This window comes from Aythya fuligula, chromosome 8, assembly GCF_009819795.1.
Source record: "Aythya fuligula isolate bAytFul2 chromosome 8, bAytFul2.pri, whole genome shotgun sequence".
In the NCBI taxonomy this organism is placed as follows: domain Eukaryota; kingdom Metazoa; phylum Chordata; class Aves; order Anseriformes; family Anatidae; genus Aythya; species Aythya fuligula.
Window position 1 is genome coordinate 5,220,639 of NC_045566.1, and position 14,705 is coordinate 5,235,343.

The 14,705-nt window shown below is 38.6% G+C and overlaps 1 protein-coding gene across 2 annotated transcripts in view; it reads left to right on the plus strand.

The window, feature by feature from the left end:
* USP24 (ubiquitin specific peptidase 24) overlaps positions 1-14,103 on the plus strand; it is a 60,358-nt gene extending 46,255 nt beyond the window's left edge. For both annotated transcript variants that reach the window (XM_032192086.1, XM_032192087.1), the window contains 16 exons: positions 1,176-1,271; positions 1,851-1,954; positions 2,082-2,195; positions 2,951-3,047; positions 4,460-4,576; positions 5,170-5,262; positions 5,603-5,705; positions 6,585-6,706; positions 7,225-7,338; positions 7,571-7,636; positions 7,924-7,990; positions 9,586-9,664; positions 10,268-10,343; positions 10,857-10,943; positions 11,272-11,382; positions 11,545-14,103. In XM_032192086.1, coding sequence (XP_032047977.1) covers positions 1,176-1,271; positions 1,851-1,954; positions 2,082-2,195; positions 2,951-3,047; positions 4,460-4,576; positions 5,170-5,262; positions 5,603-5,705; positions 6,585-6,706; positions 7,225-7,338; positions 7,571-7,636; positions 7,924-7,990; positions 9,586-9,664; positions 10,268-10,343; positions 10,857-10,943; positions 11,272-11,382; positions 11,545-11,607 — 1,509 coding nt within the window. In that variant the 3' untranslated portion in view covers positions 11,608-14,103. The remainder of the gene's footprint in view (positions 1-1,175; positions 1,272-1,850; positions 1,955-2,081; positions 2,196-2,950; positions 3,048-4,459; positions 4,577-5,169; positions 5,263-5,602; positions 5,706-6,584; positions 6,707-7,224; positions 7,339-7,570; positions 7,637-7,923; positions 7,991-9,585; positions 9,665-10,267; positions 10,344-10,856; positions 10,944-11,271; positions 11,383-11,544) is intronic.
* The last annotated feature ends 602 nt before the right edge of the window (positions 14,104-14,705 follow it).

Genomic DNA, 14,705 nt, shown 5'->3' on the forward strand with positions numbered 1-14,705 from the left:
AGATTCTAATATAAAGTTCTTAACAAGCTGTTCAGTGATATATTATTGTACATTTTGCTGTCCCTTCTCACAAAACTGACCCATCATTCCTTGCTTTGAACAAACTGCAGGCAAAATAGTCAAACATGAGATGCAGCAGCAGTCAGCATGCAGACAGGGAGAGATGAGAGAGAGAAGATGCTTCATTTGAAGTACGTTTGAAGAATGGAGAATTCGCAAATTAGTTATCCTCTAGTTCTCAAGTTTCACAACAATGTAAGGAGGAGGAAAACTAAGAGAAACCACAGCCAGCTAATTGTCTGTTAGCTTATGTAGTCCTGCGTGTGTTCTCAAATGGCAGAACAAAGATATTGAAGGCAGCACTGCAAGTCAGAGCTGGTAACGGAGTTGTGATGGCACTAGCAGAGCAGTGAGAGGATGGTAGACTCAGTATTCATTCTCCATCGTAAGAGGAATTTGTCTGCAGGCCTGTAGGTGTGCAATCTTGCATTTATTTGGCCTTCTGAGCACACACCACCCTGCTGTTCTGTGTATGTGCAGGAGTGCCAATGTTACACAGAGTAAACTGTGCCAGCTGTATATGGCCCTCCACCTGTACCAGGGCACTGGTACTCACTTTGGCATTCCAGTATCTGGGGTTGTGTTACTACAATAAACATAACTTGGCTCAAATCTATTGAGAGTCTTTCAGCAAAATCTTATTTGTTAAAGGGGGTCTTGGCATGTTAGTACATCACTGGCATACCATGGTAAAGGGGGTTTTGGCATGTTAGTATATTACTGGCATACCATGGTACGTGTAAATTTTCTAAGCAGGGATTTCAGATTTGAAGGATTTTTTTTTGGTATTTTGTTAAAAACAAACAAAAAATGGAATTCAGCAGCAGCTTCTTCCGTTTCCTTTTCCATAATGGTCCAGTGATTAAGTCTGTCAATTAACCTGTGTTTTGCAATGTCCTTTGAAGAAAATCACTGGTTTTACACGAATCTCTAAGTTTCCCTTATGGTTTTGCCCTCTACCGAAGTAGTGATTCAGAATATTAACAGAACAGGTCTGATACTGGTTTTTAAGCAACATACACATTTATGGGTAAGACGAAGCATTAGAGAAGTGTTCTTTGACAGTGTTTTAATTTCTTTTTTGCATTCTTTTACTTCAAAAAATATTTCTACAGATGGTGAGAGATGAAAACCTGAAATTTATGAAGAATAGAGATGTATACAGTAGTGACTACTTCAGTTTTGTTCTATCATTAGCTTCACTGAATGCTGTAAGTAACTAAATTTTAATCTTGGAATACTTGGGAAATATTGGGTAGACAGGGCCACAGAAGAGCCATGACAAGAAAACTACAAGAGAAATACTTGATGTGACTCTGCTTTTCCAGCTGAGCAGTTGACACCTGTAATTCTTCACATTGATAGCATCTGTCTCAAAGCTGGCTCTAGCCTCTTTTTACAGAAATGTGAAAATGACACTGTGTAAATGGATAATAAAATTTATGAAATAATACTTTTTAAATTGATGCGAACTAAGCTCTAGAGGCACAAATTCCCCTCTGTATCGAATATCCAAAAACCAGCGTTAGTCACCTCAAAGGTGGTAGCCCTTCATTCATTTCAGTTTCGTCTACTAGAGCTTTTCTGAATGTAGTTAGTGATTAATAAACCAACCAGCATTTATTAAATCTATGAAATCTACAGATTTAGCGGGCCTTAAAGTAAGTTTGTTCCCGTTCTAGCGTATTTGTTAAACTAGCATAGTGTACTTGAATAGAATATGTTTCAGGAGACAGCGTAAGTGCTGCAGGCATAGTTCTGCTCTGGAGTAAATTTGATGTTTCTTTCAGACTAAGGTAAAACATCCTTATTATCCATGCATGGCAAAGGTGAGCTTACAGCTGGCAGTCCAATTCCTCTTCCAAACTTATCTCAGAACCAAGAAGAAACTCAGGTAAGACCTGACTGGGGGAAAGCCACTTCTGGCTTATCAGAAAGAAAGACGTGATATGAAACATAGCTTAGGTACTGCAGGTGGTTTTCTCTTTCATTACTATCCCTGTTTTTTCCTGTTTTTAAAGGGCTGATACAGAAGAGTGGATTGCAACCATAGATGCACTACTCTCCAAAAGCATTGATGCATGTCAGTGGTTAGTGGAATATTTCGTTGGGCCAGAGGGACGGGAGCTTGTAAAGTAAGTACTGGTAATTCTGGCTTTTGTGTGGTGTTTTGTGTCTTGTGTATGGATGAAGCTTCATAATAACGTGATCTGGCCTACAGTGGTGTATTGTCAAGGAGTTGAGTGTGCACGTTCTGTAAATAGGCACTCTAAATTATCACTGAGGTTTTTACTTCTAGTATTTTCCTCTGTCCAGCTTTTTCAGTAGTTCTGAAAATCTAATAAAATGGTGCAGTGTATGTGAGGGGTGCAGGTGTTTAATTCAGAGGAGTGCCTTGAAGTGTGTTTGTCTAGTCACTCCTGCAAATAGAGGGAAAGAAGAATGTAGTGAATTGGGGTAAGATAAGTTAAATACGTATCTGATGTATGACAGGTAAACTACGACATATTTTTCTCACCATCAAGATCAGCTAAGTGTGTTCAAAACTTCTATGACAAACTCCTGGAAAACCAATTTAAAAAAAAAAAAGAGGGATGCATCAATCTAAATAAAAGTTTATCTCCGAAGTTTCACTGAAAGACAGTATCATATGGTAGCTCGTAGTTCTAGCTTTTTTGTTCTTTGAAAGTAAATATATGATGGTATTGTAGGTTTTAATTGTGACAAACAGGAACATAGGAATGTAAATTAAAGCTTATCCACAGAAGTATGATCCAAGAGTATTTGAACTGCTATCCTTTTCAAAATGATAAATACCACACTTAACCATAGCCGTTGTGTGTATGCGTTGATTCCAGTTCTTTTTGCATCTTCACCTTTTATCTTCCAGAACTTTCCTCCTGGAATGCAGCGTAAGAGAGGTGCGAGTTGCTGTAGCCACTGTTCTTGAAAAAACCCTTGATAGTGCCTTGCTTTATCAAGAGAAGGTTAGTGACACCTCCTCACCAGTGATGCTGTTGATCGTCTCTACCTCAACTCTTGCTTCTGCTTGAAGGCAATGTTATGTGATTTTGCAAATGACAAAGTGGGAAACTCACATCCTTTACAGGCTTGTAGCTCTTTCTTTCTTGAATAAGTTAATTCTTTGTCCCTACCCTGTGAGGTAATATGCTGCTGTAATTCTTAGAATTTAAGTTTGAAGGTCTAAACAATTCTGCCTCACTTCAGCTTGTTTCATAAACTGACATCACAGTCTTTTTGAAAGTTTGTAAACTGTTTTTGTGAAATTTATTCTTTTTCTGTAACTGAGAGATCCTAGAAATCAGCTTTAATTTTGAACTTAATTTTTAATTCTCCTTCCTCGCTCAGTCAGAAGCCCATAGCAGTAGTAATTGGGCTAACTTGTTCTAAGGAGACATTTGAACTTTGGTTATTGTTCAGAGGTTTAATTTTCTATTAGAAAATCTTGGAAACTAAGTTTGGGAAGTGCAGCCTTGTTCTATTTAGCTCATTTTAGTGTTGTAGGAAAACCCAGCAGGAAATATGTGAAAAGGGCTCATTTGTGTTTAAAAAAAATAAAATAAATTCTTAAGATCCATCTGTTTCCCTCGGGTGACCTGACCAAATCATTTGTATATAGAGAACTCAAGAAACATGCTAGAAGACAGAAAGCATCACTGACTGAGCTCTCAGTGGGGACTTTCAAGTGTCCAAGTCTTGTTCAGTTTGAAGTAATTTTCTTGCAACAGATTTTAGGCACTGCTGTTGTATTGGCTGCCATAATGTTTTTCTTATTTAGAGCTTTAAGGAAAGATAGCTATAAAGTCCTCCAAGCTGAGCAGAATAGTAGGGAGATGAACCCTTGCAGTATAGCTTGAGAGCTTTTGGGTACTTCCTCTTGGCTGTTAGTTTCTATCTGTCAACTAAGATGTAATAATATCCTAATGCCTTTAGTGTGCTTTGATGTAAAGTAAACACTAAAATTGCTTTCTGCATAAGTGAATATGGTGGTATGTTAGCCTGAGATATTGAGTTATGATTTACTTCTAATCTGGTTCATTTTATTTTACTATAATGACAGGAACATTTGAACATCAGTTACCACTTGACTGATGAGTAATTTGAATTGCTTTAAGAATATTGCAAACTTATATAACCACTGTGTTCCACTTCTCGAAGCAAGTTACCTACATGCTAATGCTTTCCTTACTTTGCTGTTTAAATATGCACATTAACTCAGTTAAAAATTGTAAGGTTGCAGTTCTGTGTTAACTATTCATATTAATCACAGAGAGTGTATTTGACAATTTTCTTAGTCAAACCCAAAATTTAAAATGTAGGAATTCTTGTATTTTAAGCAGGAGACAAGCATTTAAATTCAAGTTAATTGCTTTCACAGTTAAAAAGTCTACATCAGTTACTGGAGGTGCTACTTGCTCTACTGGATAAAGATGTTCCTGAAAACTGCAAAAACTGTGCTCAGTACTTTTTGCTATTCAACAATTTTGTACAGAAGGTAAGCAACTGCTTATGTTTCTCATGTTACTTTAATTTTAAAGACCTGTAGTAAAACAGCTAGTCATCCGTCTTCATAGAAGGTTTCAACAGCACAGTGGAATTCCTCCAGAAGAGTATTTGATCTTCGTTTCAGGGTTGCTTTTTTCTTTTCTTAATAAGTGGCTTTGAACACTGATTTAGGATAAAATCATCCAAAAATATACAAGTGTATACTTCTTGAAGATGTCGTTTCCAGAGTCTGAATGTTCGGGATTTGTTTCTTGATTATTTTTTTTTTTGGTTGGGTGGTCTTTGTTTCCTCTAAAACATATTAATGGTTTGGGATATTTTTTGTCACATAGCAAGTAGAATGAATGACTGAACTGTGCTGTTCACCCCAGTATGAGTTCTCTCTATCCCCCTATTCTTTTTTCTTTTATATTACAGTTATTTTACATGTAGCAATTCTGGTCTAGTTTATATAACATGCTGTATATAATGAAACAGCTTTTTAAAGGAAGGTGCAGTGTTTAGCACTGCTTTTCTTTTGTGCCTTACAGCACTAATTCTTTACCTAGATAGGAATATAACTTTTTATTATTGTTTAAACAGCAGGGCATAAGGGCTAGCAGTCTTCTTCTCGGACACTCTGCTTTGAGGCACATGATCAACTTTCTACTTGGTCCTAATCGTCAGAGCAATCAGGTAAAGCTAATGTAGTCAGTCATTCGGGGTTTAAGATGCTTACATTATGGGCAAATAGTCTTCATGTGATAAAATAGACTATTCCCTGGATTATTCTGCGAACTTAATGAAGTCTTAAAGTTTGTGTGTGCATAGTAGTTAATGTGGAGAAATGTCTGTATGGACAGAAGTGAGTGTCATTCTTGGGATAATAAAATTTTCAATGCATTCGAAGTCTTGAAACATAGAGGTGGGCTGTTAAGGAAATTGCTTTGTTTTGACTTAACAGGAGTTGACTAAATCAATCAATTGAAACTTAATTAAATGAAACTTAATTAAATCTCTCCTTTGGCTAAAACAGAACCGCAGATGGAGTTCAGCACAAGCACGTGAGTTTGGATATCTTCACAATACTGTGGCACTGCTTGTTTTACACTCTGACGTCTCCTCACAAAGAAATGTTGGTAAGAATTGCATTTTTGCCTTCTGTGACATTTCGTTTTGGTTACTTTAATTGGGAGTAACTTAGGCATCACGTAGGCATCAGTGAGGAGAAATGTGTTCGCTTCAAATTTAAGGCACTGGTTAGCAGGAACATTTGATTTCTCTTTATTTTTCTGAACAAGTACTGAGAGGCTGTAGCAAACAGCACTTACAGGCATTGGGTTAGAAAAAAAATCTTGAGAGAAACATTATTATGCTCTTCACTCAAACACACACAGCCCCATTTGCCTAAAAGGTCTTTCTTCATGTGGATGGATCAATTTGTTGTCTGGGAAAGACCTGCAGCCTACCAGGCTGTACTTTGCCTGCATTTGTCTTTTGCTAGTCTTAAGGGGAATATTTGGACCAAGCTACTGAATAATAAGCAGTAGAATGCTCTCCTAGATATTTCTTACAAGAGACGGAGATATCTAAATAAGCATAATAAAGAAATGAGTTCAGATCTTCGGTGCACTGAAGGAAACATCTGAAGTTCTCTTTTTGGAAAGAATAATTTGATGTCTGTCAAAGAATAAAAGTTTCTGGAGTTGGGGGCAGTCAAAAAATGTAAAGTAAGAGAAGAATGATAAACGTTCTGAATGTGCAACAGTGGGAGTGAAATTAAAACTTAAAGTCCTGATGGTAAATATGAACATCCTGCTTTTTTGTGGTTCATCTCCCTATCGTGTCACTAATGTAAATGGCACGTCAGTACAAAAGTTTATTTGGAGTGGTACCATACAGGCTAGTTGAAGTGACCATCATTAGAGGTGATAGGATGCCAGATGAGCAGCAGTGTCTTCAAGGTGTGTAGAACAATCTGATTTATTACTGGATTGTTTTTCTATTTGCTGTTACAGCTCCTGGTCTCTTTAAGCAGCGGCCACCTCTAAGCATAACTACTTCAGGTCCACTTCTGACGCTCCATGGGGAAGTGGAAGCCTTGTTATTCCTATCTGAAGGAAAACCTTACTTAATGGAGGTACCTGTTCTGAGTTCTACCCTGCCTGAACCTAAAGGCTTGTCTGACATTAGTTCTTTGAAGTATCTTGACATGAAAAACACAATGTTAAAAAGCAGCCAGCTCGGAGTATGAGGGCTTTATTCTGAGCCTAAACAAGAAGGCACCTTTGGTTTCTTCTTGACAACTTATTCTAGTAAATCCCTAAGCTTTAAGGTCTAGTTATGAGCGTTTACAGAGTTGGCAAAGAATATATTTTACCAGTATCCATGCAGTCAGTTACCATACGTCAGTTGGAGGTGCTGACTTGAATCACTGTGACTTAATGGGTCATGCTTAACTCAGACCCTCAGAGGCGGGCAGCAGGAGCTGAGTGGAGTGCTGTGAGTGAAGAGGTTCAGCCCACTGGGCCATGCAGGTGCTGGGAAGAAAAGAAAAAGCAACCATTTCTGGAAAAACCTAACATTCTATTATAAACATGATCCATCTGTTGAAAATAATTGCATGGCTGTGTCTGAAATTGTTTATCTTTTTGTTAGGTGATGTATGCGTTACGAGAGCTAACCGGATCCCTGTCAGTTGTCATTGAGATGGTGGTGTACTGCTGCTTTTGTAATGAGCGCTTCTCCTTCACTGTGCTACACTTCATCAAGGTAGAGATGATCAAGATAGTTTCTTCTAGGCTTTGGTCATACTGTGTCTTAGGTGTTAAAATGGTGCTAGGATCTGCAGAAGAACAGTACAGATCACTGGATTTGAGAGATGTTTTTTAGTTGTGGTTGTTTAACTTCTGCTGTTTAAAATGACTATTTTTTTCAGAGAGTCTGGTAATTGTATCATCCACACATTTTACTATCTAAGTAGCTTTATATTTCTTATTTGCAGACTCAGCTGGAAACTGCTCCACCTCATGAATTGAAAAACATATTCCAGTTACTCCATGAGATACTGGTAGGTGAATGGTGAAGGCTTGTACATTTAAGTACAGGACTAAATTTTTATTGATGTATGATGGTAAAAACAACAGGACTGCATTGATAATTTTAACATCTGGGTATCTTTGATCCTTCAGTTTGAGTTTTTATAACTCTTTAAATTGCTCTCTTGATAATCTGGTGTTATATGAAACTTTGTAAGTCTCACGTTTTTCATGTTGAGGTGATTAAAAGCATTTCCTAGTATAGATTCTCAGATATCAAGCATAAGTTACTTCTACTGACCTTTTTCTTTCATGGCAGGTTATTGAAGACCCCTTACAAGTAGAACGCATCAAATTTGCTTTTGAAACGGAAAATGGATTAATAGGCAAGTAAGCCAGTGTGTGAATGTTACCGTCTCTCCTACTGACCCTTATGTTGATAATTCATACTGGTTTGTTACTGGTCATTAAAAGTGCTGCATCTCCATTTGACCTTACTGAAGCGAAGGTACCAAAGCATTTAAAATTGATTTAAAAAAAAAAAAAAATGTCCCAGAATGATGAGAGCTTATTTCATGTGAATCAGAAGAGGCTTTGTGCTAACAAATGTAGATTAGCCACATAATGCTTAAAGAGCACATGTAATCAACAAGTGCAGCTTGGGTATCTCTTCCATAGCTGTCTGGATGAGGAGCTGCTTCAGACTGTGGCTTTTACCTGAATTTATTTTGGATTCTGGTTTAGTGAGAAACAATACCTAGCTTTTTTCTCTTATGCTTCAGTGTTCTTCTGTTTACTAATTTCCATGTATGACTGATAGAAGAGAAGGTAACATGCAGTAGAGTCAGGGATTAATTGGTTATCTTTTTTTCTAAGTGGTCCCACTTGAACCAGTCCTATTCTGTAACTTGGGCAATATGTGACCTTTTGTTCTTTTCCTACAGAGAAGAGATGCAATTATTCAATTAGATTTTTATGTTGAAGGCTTATTGTGTTTTGGTATTAAATCATACATATTTTACAAGAACTGCTGTGAGTTTTGGGAGTGAATGTTGTAGTTTTACCTTGGAGTCTCCTAGCAACAGCACTGAACAGCTTCCAGTTTCACTGCACGCAGCCCGTGACCTATCAGTCACATTAACTCGTCTTACTCCAAGGAAAGAAACCAGCAAATAGTTTTCTGTGGCCCTCAAGGGTGTTAGTGCTTAATTTGCAGTATGCCAGTACGGAGGTGTTAATTATCTGCTGTGTTTTGAGAGTAAAACACAGCAATTTGCAGTTCCCTAGCAATTGTTTGCCGCCTTTAGAGGTTTCACTGCAGTATGCTTTGATGTGGAGTGATATGGACAGAGCAACTTCTGAGTGGGAAATCTGCTTGTGGCAGCTCCATAGAAATCTGCTGCTCAGCCAAAGAATTTTGTTACATCAGAATTCATTGTATAGAAAAATTCCTGACTAGGAACTCTGTTGTTTTGCCTGGATCTCCCATAGAAAAGTCTCATGACTGAATCTTGCTACGCTTGTTTGTGTGAAGAAGCATTCACACACACATTCTTCTAGCGTAGCAAGTTCTGATCCAGGAGAAAGCTGGTGGTCTGGTCTGTTTATAGTGGTTTTGAATGGTTTGGTTTTTGTTTTTTCAACTTCAGATACATGTAACCATAGCAATTATCTAACATAGACAGGATTATAGGGGAGGAAAACTGCATTAGGACAGGGCTATTTAAAATTCAGGTACCATGTTTGAAAGAATTACTGCATTTTCACTTTGATCTATTTTTAATCCAATAGAGTTCCAGAAATAGTCAAAACTGCCAGCAATACAGTAGTGTGTTTAACACATACTCATGCTAACATCTGTAGAAATAACTTTCCCCACCTAAGCTAAAATGTTAGCTTCATCTTCATTGTTTTCAGCCTGGTTGGTACATAGAAATCTGATTTTTGTTCTTTTTTTTAACCCACTTGTTTCTCCTTACAGCCTTGATGCACCACAGCAACCATGTGGACAGCAGTCGGTGTTATCAGTGTGTCAAGTTCCTCGTTACTTTGGCTCAGAAGTGAGTAATAAGGGTTTCGTAGTTTTGCTTTTATCCCTACCTTAGACTACTCTGTGACTATTTAGGCTGCTGCTTTTTCTACTTTTGATCAGCTTTAGCTTTTGTTACTGTGATGAAAGTGGTGCTCAAAGGTCTTGACATTGCGTGCCTCGGTCTGAAGTGAAATCTGTACCAAGTAGTATCTGAAATAGATTTCTTATATAAAACCAATAATTGCTGTTTTTGAAGGCAGTGGTCAGCTGCATTCCATGGAGTAGATGCTTAGTACTAAGACCAAGACTAATATAAGAAAATTGTCCCAGCTTTCTTGAAATACTGTGACTGTTGAATTCTGTTTGGTTGGAACTTGGCACATGTCCTGCTAAAGCATAGTTCTGCAATAAGTGTATCTGTATAGTAGACTACTTTGAGTAAACTTTACTAAACATTATTGTTCTTGCTAGTCTGGTTAATAACAGAGCTATTTAGCTTGTCAGCCTTTGCAATGATAACAGTGCATGCAGAAGACAGCAGCATAAAGAAAGAAGCTTTCAGATTATTCTTCCTTTTAACTTTGCCAGAATACCTTGTCCAGTAATAACAAATATAATTTCCATGTCCTAGGTGCCCTACTGCAAAAGATTATTTCAAGGAGAATTCCCACCACTGGAGCTGGGCTGTGCAGTGGCTACAGAAAAAGGTAGTTTGTCTGTAACTTCACAGAAAAACTGACACCTTACTCACGATGAGAATTATGAAACCTCCATTTTTCTACTGCTCCTTGAGATGAGGCTTAAGACAAAAATACAAGCTACTTTATTTTTACCAAGGATGGTTTGAATGAGGTTAAATCTGGTGCATTCAAGAACTTTAAGCCATCAAGTGTTTCAGTAAATATAACCAAATGTGAATGGTCATGTTGATTACCTTTCTTTTGCATGTGGGAAAACTTTGTGTCAGTGTATTGATGTTAGGTTTCACTTCTTTTTGCTTATGTGTTGGTGCAAGGAAACACACCTTGCAAGGTGAATTTCTTAGGAATTACCACAGCTTTACACAAAACACAGCTGTTGACACACATAGCTTTTTCTTCCCACATACTTATTTTTTGGTTCTTCCCTCTAAACTTAACGTAGGCTGTCCAATACATCCCTTAATAAATGTCCAAGGAACTCATACTGTGTTTTTGTGGCTTTCTTGGCTTTTTATACAGATGTCTGAACATTACTGGGCTCCACAGAGTAACGTATCCAATGAAACATCAACTGCAAAAACCTTCCAGCGCACTATTTCAGCACAGGTACGTGTGTCAGTCCTGGGAGATGGTGTTAAACTTGTGTCTTTTTTTCTTGTCTCATTTTTCAGTTAGTGGCTTTGTGGGAACTTTACTATATTTCAGTGCACTTAAGGCCATTCTTCCCTGACAAGCCTGGATCCCGTGTTTTTATCTGTAAAAACTAACCTTTAAAGGCTATTAGTCAATACCATACAATTACCTGTGGTGAATCAGCTATCTCGCTACAGCAGCTATATTGTTTTAGAATCAACTTCTAAAACAAAGAAGTGATTGTGAAATGAAGGTATCAGCAGGGTTTCTGACACTGAATCCTGAACTGTTTCCAAATCAGGACACGCTGGCCTATGCCACAGCCTTGCTGAATGAGAAAGATCAGTCTGGAAGCAGTAACGGGTCAGAAAGTAGTCCAGCTAATGAGAATGGAGACAGACATCTACAGCAGGTAACTATAAAATAAGGGCATGTTTAACTGGTGCCTTCTGGTAGACAACTTGTTCCTGGGGTTTGGGTCAGGACCATCACTGAATGTAGACGCAATAATTGTGTGCCTTACAAAAAATAACGTACCGTATCTTTCTCCCCCACCCCTTGTGTGTATTGGAAGGGTTCGGAGTCTCCTATGATGATTGGTGAGTCTAAAAGTGACCTTGATGATGTTGACCCGTAAAGGATACCAATGAACGCGAGAGCAGATCAACTCAAACATTTAATGCCTGGTACCTATTGAAACTGGAGTCCCATTGCTTAAGCCATTAGAAAAGTCTGGAAGAGAAATGGCTTTACAGGATCGGTGGCAACGCTGGAGGAGGAGGCTGTTTCCCTGAAAGCTAAAAGCATTTTTAGCCACGAAGGCTTCAGATTGATAAACGCTCTAGAAAACTGCATCTTCACCTGCAGTAGCTTATGACAGTCCAGACACCGAAAACAGTTTGTCAAGAAGATTTTATCAAATACACAAACGCTAGTGGTTGAATTTTTATGTGAACATTAAATGAGTGAATGTAAAACTGTTGCTTTTCTGTGATGCTGCAAAAAAAAAAAATTCTTTTGGTTTTTATACAGAGAAAAACCAGACTGCCCTTATGTATGGAGGGCAAATTTTTAATCTTTCTGATAATATTGAATAGGAATATTCAAATTTCTGTAAAGATGTGTGATGACTTACATTTCATTGTAAAATATTAGTTAAAGAATCGGTTTACATAAGGACTTCTGTATTTAATATGTCTCCTTGCTCATTTATAAAGCTCTTTATTAGAAGGATCAGTAAGATCGCTCTGTGAGGAGAGTGACTCCTTACAGAAAGGTTTGGTCAATGAGCTCTGGAATGGGTTGTCTCTTTGGTATCCTTCCTAAAACCACAGACAACTGGGAAGGGCAATAAAAGAAAAGCTTTGTTCTCTAGGTATGCAAGTTAAAGGATGTTGGTGGATTTAACAAAAAAAAAAAAAAAGTTAATGAGTAGTTTAAAAGAAAAGCACTTTAAAATGGAATTCTGTTGCAGTTTTACTCATTAAATTTTTTACCTTTTGGAGACATATTGAATCAAATGTAGTCTCAATCATGTGATCTGCAATCACTTGCTTATGCTTTGAAATTACTGAGAAAGTTGGTATTGGTTGTATATGATGAATAATTCCTTGCGTGAGGTGGGGACACTGTTGTGCAGATTTTATAGCAATTTTAACATGGGGAAAGAATGATTTGGCTTTGTTTGCATCTTCACTTGACCAGGCAACATTTAAAATATCACAGCTCTTATGATTTGCTCATAAACAACTGGAAACCAGTTGGGATAACTTGAGCACAGCTTTGTTTTCCACGTCAAATTTAGTTCAGTGACTTCTGGTTCTGGATGCTAGCTTCTTTTGTGCCAACTAACTTCATATTTTGTACATTTTACGTTTGTCACATTTTCTGCACTGCTTTTTGCCTTTATTTATAGATTCTGCCTTACTTTAAAAATTATCTAAACAAACATGCACAGAAATGGGGGGCATCTTAAGGAGTGCCTGGGTACCTCCAGAATAGACAAATTTGCCAAGTTAAAGGCACAACCAGCCAAAAAGTGCCTTTTTTTTCTTTCTACATGCTGCTGCTGAACCAAGAGGCAGCAGCCAGCTTTTCACTGTTGTGCACTAATATTGAAATTAACCAGTCATTTCACTGTTGGAAGTAAACATCCGATATGATTTCAGCTGTACAGCTTTATAACTTATTGCGGGTTAAGAGAACTGTTGTCATAAATTGCGAAGAAGCAAGGGTGGCATTGTAGTGAACCTCTCACTTTCTTTTCCAAACAATGTCTTCATAGACACATGGCAGAGTTAGCATTTTATAAATGTTTCTGATAATGTGCTGGGACATTTTAAATGTGATGTTTTAAATTAATTTTGAATGAGTCATTTCTTACAGATACCCCTTCTTCCTTCCCCCACCCCCTAACACTTTGTAATGGGTCATGAAACATCACGAGTAGTCAGTACACAGCGGTGATGGTGATGGAAGAAGCTGGTACCGTTCCTATGGGTTGGCACCACTTGTCACTTCAGGTTCCTGTTATTTCCTATGGAAACAACATCCTCGATTACTGCAGGCCCAGAGAAGCATTGCTAGGAGAACAACACCATCAGGATGGCTCATCACCACTGTATACTTGAAACCAATACAAACTTTTTCATGGTTCTGCTCATGCTTGTACAAAGTCGATGGTTATAATTTGCAATAAGATGATACTTGGTCAATTATTTTGGTTTCCAGCTGCTGTCATTTGAACCTGCTGAAGATTATTTTTTGGAAAATAGAGTTCAACAAAACTAGTTTTTGTGTAAATTGTGATGCATTTCTATGTTGTAATTTTTACTGCCAATCTTTTTGGATGAAAATGTTTTTATACAGCTTACACAATGTTCAGTGAGGAGCAGCCGCAGCCTGCCTGTGAGCAGTCGGGGGAGATACTGTCTGATTAATGCATAGACATTTGGCACTGGAAAAATTAGGCAGTCTTGATGAACAGTCTTGGGATTCCTGGTCAATGGAATAAAGTTATTCCTTTCACAGAAAACTAGTGTAATCTTTAGACCGCACGTACACTACAGCATTGTCTTGTTGATCCTCTTATCTCCCAACTTCTTAAGCTGCTCCTCCAGATAAGGAGCTCTGAGGGGTTACCCTGCTTACCGGTTTGGCACCTGCCCAGAGGAAAGCAAAGCAGCTGCGTGGTCTCCAGAGCTGTACTGATGCATGGCTTTATGGCATGTTCTGGTGCGCTGTCAGATTTGTACCGTGTGTGATTTCTTCTCCTGACCTTCTTAGCAGAAAGACTTACCCTGGCTGTGCTTGCAGTCAGGGATTAGACCGGCTTTTGTGTCTTTTGTGTGTCAGATAGCAAGATTAGCAGGAGATCTGGGCTCGCAGTAGTATTGCCTTGTCTGTTGGCAGAGCTGCTATCCCCTGGTCACCTTTCTCCTTCCCTTTGTGAGCAGAACTAGAGGCTGCAGCCCCAGCCCTGCCCTCCTGCCAGCTGCCTTTGTCCTCCAGTCTGAGCACAAGGGCTTGTAGTGGAAGCAAAACCTCCCCTGGCAGTGCCTGTCCTGGGAGCAGGGGCTGGGGCTTGCAAACAACATGTGCTGCTGCTGATGGGGCTGCCCACAGCTGTCCCTAGGAGAGCATCAGGGCAGCAAGCAGCACAAATTCTGGGGGTAAGTCGTGGCTGCTGGTAACTGCAGTGAGGTGCATCCGTGCTCTGAAGCGCCCTTTCCTAGC